The sequence below is a fragment of the Pteropus alecto genome, unplaced genomic scaffold (genome assembly GCF_000325575.1).
Source record: "Pteropus alecto unplaced genomic scaffold, ASM32557v1 scaffold30, whole genome shotgun sequence".
Taxonomy (NCBI): Eukaryota; Metazoa; Chordata; class Mammalia; order Chiroptera; family Pteropodidae; genus Pteropus; species Pteropus alecto.
Window position 1 is genome coordinate 570,369 of NW_006429782.1, and position 7,379 is coordinate 577,747.

Sequence of the window (7,379 nt, forward strand, 5' to 3'; positions counted from 1 at the left end):
CAATAAAAATTTTTAAAAATAACGAAATTAAAGGCAGCTGCCAAGATCCCACGTCACGGTCCCTGCGTTTAATTCTCTCCCTCGGTCTCCATGGCTGGGTGGGTGTGTGGGTGAGGGGGTCGCGGGGCGGCCCCCGCCCTCTGAGCTTCGTGGTCCTCACGGTGGGGCGGGGATCCGCATCTCCCCCCCCGCCTCCCGCCCCGTGGTGCTCTGCACAGGCCTGTATCCTCCACCCCCTGCCACTGGCCAGGGGTGGGCGGGGGACACACAGGAGTCTTTGTGCTGCTGGCTGGCCTCATTAAGAGGCAGGCCCTGTCACTGGGCCCAGCGCGGCGGAATTCATTAGCTGCGAGCCTTCCCTCTTGGCAAAGTGTACCCGGGACTCAGCAGTCCTGGGGGAGGCACCAAGGCCCAAGCGGCCTTGGGGACCCCAGCCCTCCAGCTCCGTGGAGAACCCCGAGGCTCTTCGTACTTCCGTCTGGGGCTAGGCTGGGGTGAAGGCGCCTGACGGATGCAGGCCTTTTGCAAAACAAAGAAGAGATTAAGAAATGACAGACAGAGCCCCGCCCCGGGCTGAGGCAGTTAGGGAAACTGAGTCACACAGCGGCAGAGCTTGTCGATGGAGAATTTGGTTTGGAAGAAACCCATCCCATGCTGGGAGGGACACCGGATGAGCCCCTGCCCTGCATGCGGTGCCGGCCCATCTCTTCCCCCGACCCTCCCAGCAGGCCCGGGGGCGGGGCAGGGGGCTTATTCTCATTTCTCAGGGTTGGGGGGGGTGTGGGGGGGAGACTGAGGCCCATGGGTGGCAAGGATGCAGCCCTCTCATAAAATGCTCGTTCCAGGGCCTGGCCCCAAGACGATGTACAAGACCAAAGACCCAGTCTCAAAGACACTCCTCGAGTTATGGGCTCAGAGCAGGCCTCACGCTAGGGTCGCCGGCCCCAAACAGACACACGGCCGAGGTTTACGCTCATTTTATTATAAAAAAATACAGAATCCAAAGTTGATCGTGATGGGAGCGGGGGAGGCCCTGCCGCCACCCACGCAGACCCCTACAAAAGCCCCCCGCTGGCATGCCCGGGCCGACCCTCGGCAGATCCCCGGCAGCCGAGCACCATATATATTTATATATAATATATATAAAACACAGAGCAGGAAAGGTGGGTAGAAATACGAAATCCGTATAAATGCGCTGTTTGCTTCAATAAAGTGTCTTCGGGAGGGGGCTTCTTTTTTTTTTGGGTGGTGCCCCCATCCCCCATTTCCTTATAAACACTATTAGTCACAGAGTAGAGGGAGGGGCTCCCACAGCCAAACAAGCTTATTGCGAAGCGAGGCTTCTATTCTAAAAAGTCACCCGCCCCGCCCCCCGCCAAAGTAGCCCCCCCACCCATGAAGGGGTGAGAAAAAAGAAACCGTCCAGTCCATCCTCAGGAGTACAGTAAAAATCAGTCACAGTATATACTCGTTGGCTCTATTTACAGAAATGTGACATGTTGGCCTTGGGGATGATCGTGCGAGGCTGGGGAGTCAGGGGGCGCTGTGTTCCGAGGGGGCTGGGACTCTGAGGTGGGCTCCAGGGAGACGGCGGAGGTTTCCACGGTGGGAGCCCGTCACCAGGTGCGAGGCTGGGGCTGGGAGGTGGGCCAGGACACCTGGGAGGCGTCCATAGTGACCTCCAGCCAGGATCCAATAGATTGAGTGACCAGACTAGGGGTCCCCCATCCCCGTCCTCTGGGGACTAGGGACCTCCACCCTATCCATTTTGTTTCCTTCCCAAAATCACTGGCGACAGCGAGGAATAAATTAAATTAAAAATTCAAGTTTTCTGATCCAACCATGAAAAATACTCTAAAAACAAAACAAAACAAAACAAAACACAACATCGCCGACAGGTTCTCAGGGTCTCCTGTGCCCCGGATGAGATGGCCCGGCCGGGGGCTATGCCGACAACAGCCCCTTAGGCGTCCTGTCAGTTGCCTGCCCCCTGCCCCTGGGGCTGGTCCCTGTGCGGGCGGACGGCCCCCTGTGGGCGGGAGCAGCACCAGTCGTGGGAGAGGTGGGCGTCACTATTTGGTCTCGGAGGCAGCTGTCCAGGTGGGGCCGGCATCCTGCAGGCGGGGACTAGGAGCCCAGGAGGGTCCAGAGCACGGGGACCGTGCTGAGGAAGAGCTGGCAGCTGCCCAGGCTGCTGCATGAGTTATTGCTGGTGAAGATAGGCTCAGGGGCCTCGTACAGGGTCTCATCTGGGGGGACACAAAGACAGGACGGTCAGCGGCAGCCCAGACCCCCCCCAGCGGCCCCACCTGCCGCCCGCTGCTTCCTGGAGCGTCTTGGGACCTGGACTTCACCCCCCCACACACCCCTGTCTCAGCCCGCCGTCCCTCGGGGCACGGAGCTCTCTGTCCAGCAGTGCGGAGCGAGGTGAATAGCTGGACCTTACTGAGGTGTGCCTGGCACCCAGGTGACGTCCCCAGGCTGCGGGGCCCCCTCGTCTCCAGCTGTGGCTACCGGGTTCCAGGAGCTCAGAACACAGGCCCTGGTCCCTCCTGGGACACTTCCCCGACGTGGCTCTCTGGGGCAGCGGCCACAGCGGGGGACCCGGCTACGGGCTTTGACCTCCGCTCTTAGCTTAAAATGTCCCGACTGGCAGAGGAGGACCTAGGCTTCGGGGTGGGACCTGCCCCGGCCACCGGTGAGGTTGTGTGACTCCCCGGGCTGTGCTGTGGCCACCCTGCCTCCTCTGGCCACTCAGTGGGTCCCTGGAGAGGACACGAGGATGGGGCCCGGACTCCGCCTGACACCGAGCACTCACTGGTGGGCCGCACGTAAACCTTCAGCCGCAGGCAGGGCCGGTCCACGGCATTGGGCGGCGTAGCAGCTGGAAGAGAAGGGCTGGGGGTGAATGGAGCAGGGGGCTCTGGCGCCCTCAGCCCCTTCCCCGAGGGTGACCGCCCCGTAAAACTCCCACTCATACGTCGAAGCCCGAGGCACAATGACCCGGATCTCCCAGAAGCCCTTCCTCACACTCCCCCTAACCGTCCCTTTACTGAACTCTAACCCCAGGGACGCAGGGTGTCTGTCTGTGTCCAGTTCCATCTCACCCTCGAGCAGCACAGGGTAAGGCCGTAAGGTGAGGAATAAAAATGTTTGTTTTTGATTGATCGGCCAAAAGTCAGTGCAACCAAATGACCCACGTGGGGTCAAATCCCTGCTGTCCAGGTGCCTGTCAGTGAGCCCCCCCTCCCCCAGCTGGACCTCGGTCGGCACACAGTAGGTGCTCTGGGGATGATTATTTCCATCTGGGAAACAGCAGAAGCCAGTTACCCTGGGAGGGAGGCAGGACCCACACTGTAGAGGTCCCACGATCCTGCAAGCACGCTGGGTTTTCACGCCTAAAACGCCACCGTTATTGCTTCTTGCTTCCTAGCCCACATGGCAAGTGCACTGGAGGGGGGCCGGGGGTCGGGGTGCCCGCAGCATCAGCCATGAGTGGGGAGAGAGGGGGTCTCAGGGACCATGACGGGGGTTGGGGGGGATGGCGGCCTGAGGCCTCACGGGGCTGATGGGTGCACATATGTGAACAGGTGTGGGACCCACAGAGCTACAGCCGGGCCTGTCCCTGCCTGTCCTCTCGGCTTGTCCTCTCTGTGGCCACCAACGCCTCCACCCCAAGCCCCTCACTCTGGGAGATGAAGATAAAGAGCACGTAATAAGAATAACATTCGTCACAGAGATAGGAGGAATAATTACAATAATTATCTTTATGAAACTCCTGTCTCGGAAAGAAAATGTAATTTTTCTTATATTACGGGGCTAATTTAAACACCTTCTCCCCTCCTCCACCCCTTTCTTCCCTGAATGAAAAGGAAAAGGTCCAAACAGGGCAGAAAAGAAGGAAATGGGGCCTTGTAGAGTTTAATTGACGGAGCGGGAGCCGGAATGGCGAGGAGCGGGGTCCCTCTCCCAAGCCCAGGCCTGGTGTGTGTGTGTGTGGTGGGGGAGGTGACACGGGGAGGGCTTGGGAGACCCCTGTCCAAGCCAGGACGTGATGGGCAGAACATGGGCTTTGCCCTCGCCCACCAGACTCCGCGTGCCTCGGTTTCCCCTTTCGGTGCACAGGGCGTGGCGGGGGTGGGCAGCCCTGGCCTCCGAGGTCACGTGTGTGATCTCGACCCCACACTGAGCCTGTGTCCCCACCTGCACGATGGGGGCCCTGACAGGGGGTTCCGGGGCTCGCTGGGAGGATGAGAGGGGGCAGGAGGCCGACCGCGCCCCGGGCCCACGGCCCGTGCGTCCACTCACAGATGTAGTAATACTCGTGGCCCGGCCGGAACTCGAAGCCCAGCGAGAAGGGCGTGAAGAGCTGGAACTTCTCGGAGAACTTGAGCGGCCCCCCGGGCGCCGCGGGCCGGTTGCACTCCCAGCGCTTGAAGCCGCGCTGCCGGTGGTCGCAGGAGGCGTGGCCCTCGCCGTTGACCATGTACAGCACGTAGTGCTCCATGCGCTCGGCCGGCGGCAGCGGCGCCCCGTAGTGCGGGCAGTAGATGTCCAGGTAGTCGTTGATGCTCACTTCCACCGTGTAGCCCCCGCCGTCGCCCGCGGCGCCCGCGTGGAACCTGGGGGCGGGGCCAGCGGTCACGGGGCGGAAGAGGGAGGGGCGGGGCCGGGAGGGCGCGTCAGGGGCGTGGTCAGCGCCGAGTGGGAGGCGGCCTTCGCAGGCCGCGGAGCGGACTCTGCCCCCAGAGATGTTCCATGGCGGGAGGTCACGGTCTCCCGCCCGGCACCCGCTGCGCCAGGCCCCAGTGTGGTGGGCACTGGGGAGGACGGGCTGCCACCAGGCATTCTGGGTAACATGCAAAAGAGCAGGTGCCACGTGATTCCGAGACGCCCCTCCGCCCCAGGCCCGACATCTGAGCCCGTCTGTGGCAAACGGGCCCGGCACGAGCTGTCACCCCCACCGGGAAGTCCTCCCCAAACGTTGCTACTGCTTAACTTCTGCGACCCCTCCTCCAGACGGCCCTCCCATCGTGCTCGTCACCTGCGGCCTCCTTAGCTTTCCTTCTGCAGATCCACCTGCCAGGAAGGCCCAGGGCGGCGCGGGGACACCGCCCGGTATTAGGGCCTGTCGGGGGCAAGCTCTGCCCCCACTCCTAGCCTCAGTTTCCCTGCAGGGGACAGGGCCTGGAGTGAAGAACGCCTCAGCCCCTCCCAAGCTCGGCCCAGCTCAGAGGTGCCCCGGGTTGGACGCCCCCAGCCCCACCCCTTCCGTCCTGTGCAGCTGAGTCCCAGCCCAGCAGCTGCCCCCCAAGCGCCTGATCACCCCACCAGGTTCCCCCACCCTCGACACCTCCGCCTCCAGCCCCGCCTCCCAGCTTTTGCCCTGGAGGTCCCCTTAGACTGTCCTATAGAGCCATCCCCTTCCTGGAGGAGCCCTCCCGACCCGGCCTTGTCTTGCTAGGATGGAGGTCAGCTGTGCGAGGGCCGGGCAGCTCCCCTTCCGTCACTGCCTGGGGCTACAGAGCCAGGAGCCCTTAGATCTCCCTGACGTGGCCCCCTGGGTCCCTGTCATGCAAACGCAGCCTGGACCGAGGGGGGACAAGGGGGGCCTCCCGAGAGGGGCTTATTAGCACATAAAAGACCTGAGCAAGCAAGCTTGCAGGGCAGGCTTCCCCCATCTCCTCCCTCCCTGCACAGGCAGGGAAACTGAGGCCCAGCGAGGGTCGCAGCAGGGACGGTGCAGGCCGCTGGGATCCCAGCCCAGCCGCTGCCTCCATGCCCGGCCTGCCAGCCGTCCCGGCCCGCGGGAGGGAGCGCCGCCTGGCCCCCATGCCGGGAGCGCTGATTGGCACAGCGGGCACTTGAGGGGGCGGCCAGATTATCAGATGGCAGAGGCTGGCCCCCCACTGCCCCTGAGATGCTGCATCAGGCGGGGCTGAGGGCTCCTGGGACCCCCGGGCGCTGGAAATGAGGCAGGCAGGAGACCCCTCCTCCCTTGGGCCTCAGTTTCCCCTTCCATTCCCTGGAGTGGTGATTTCGAGTCTGTGGTTGAAGTCGAGCCTCACGGAATTTCAGGTCTGGGAGTGGAGGGAGCAGGCTGTCCCCCAGCTCCGCTGGGTTCATCCAGGGTCGGACAGCTCATCCCACCCCCACAGAAACGGGAGGGTGTGCGTAGACTAAATGTGTCTGGCAGCGAGACTCAGGAAGCGGGGGTCAGGCCGGGACAGGGTCGTGCCGGGACAGGGTCGGGCTGGGACAGGGTCAGCCTGGGACCCCGGCCATCCCTCGGGCTGCCCCCTGGCAGAGGGGGCTTGGGTGTCTCATTGACCGACCGTGTCCTCCAGCCCCTTGGGGCTCGATCGATGCAGAAGCCACTCCAGACTGTTTGAAAAGTCATTTTCAGTCCTTCCCGGCCCCACTGAAAGCCCCATTGATCAACTAACCAATGACGGCTATGGCTGGGTGGCCGTCCAGGGACCAGCCCGCACCCAGGCCAGCCCTGTGGGAGAGACAGTGATGGGGGAACTATGTGCATGGGGGTGGTGCTGGGCTGGAGGTGCTACTGTCCTGACCCCCGACCCTACCAGGTCTCAGTGTCCCCTCTCGTCCCCAGCACGGTGGCTGGGGATGCACATGAGGCTTGGCTCTCTGCAGGGTGGCGCCACGGTGTGACCCTTTCTCCCTGTCCACCTGTGGTTGTGTCCCCCACTACACCCACCTGCCTCCCCCCGCGGCAGACACGACGGTCACGCTCTCCTTCTGGTTCACCTTCCGAGGCCACTTTGCTGGCTCAGAAGGCGGACCCCTGGCCACCAGGCTCCTGGCCTCCCAAATCCAGGGCTCACCTTTCTGAATGTCAGTCAGACTCTGTGATCCACTGGCTCAAAACCGTCCTCATCATGCAGAGTAAAACCCACAGTCCTCCCAGGACCACGAGGCTCCCCCTGACGCCCCCAACCTCATCGCCCTGGACTGCTTCCAGGTCACTCCCTTTTAGCCACACCAGCCTCTCGGCTGTTCCTGTCTGCACCCCAGGGCCTTTGCATATGCCGTTCCTGCTGCCTGGAATGCTCTCCCTCCTCCCACACCTCATCAGGCATCCATCGCGTTTCTACCTCTGCGGCCTGCCGTCCCGGACCATGGGGTTGGCCCCTTCCCCCGTGACCAGCATGGGCCCTGCACACAGTGGCACTCGATACATGTTTTTTGATAGAACAAAAGCCAAGACTTTGAGGTCTCTGAGGTTTTAGGGTCATGGGTAGCAGACAGTGGCCCCCTTCCCCGCCGTGGGGAGGCGAGGACCCCAGCCAGACGTGTCCCAGGGGAAGCCCCCAGCACCCCGAGCTCTGGCCACTTGAGTGTGCCACCTTCTTCTG

The 7,379-nt window shown here is 62.7% G+C and overlaps 1 protein-coding gene across 1 annotated transcript in view; it reads right to left on the reverse strand.

Moving 5' to 3' along the window:
* Window positions 1-961: 961 nt before the first annotated feature.
* The window catches only part of EFNA2 (ephrin A2), a 10,105-nt gene continuing 3,687 nt past the window's right edge, over window positions 962-7,379 (reverse strand). Inside the window, exons 4-6 of the mRNA XM_025042294.1 lie at window positions 4,309-4,951; window positions 2,819-2,884; window positions 962-2,249 (exon numbers count right to left, since the gene is read on the reverse strand). Of these exons, the coding sequence (XP_024898062.1) occupies window positions 2,128-2,249; window positions 2,819-2,884; window positions 4,309-4,951 (831 nt within the window). The 3' untranslated portion in view covers window positions 962-2,127. The remainder of the gene's footprint in view (window positions 2,250-2,818; window positions 2,885-4,308; window positions 4,952-7,379) is intronic.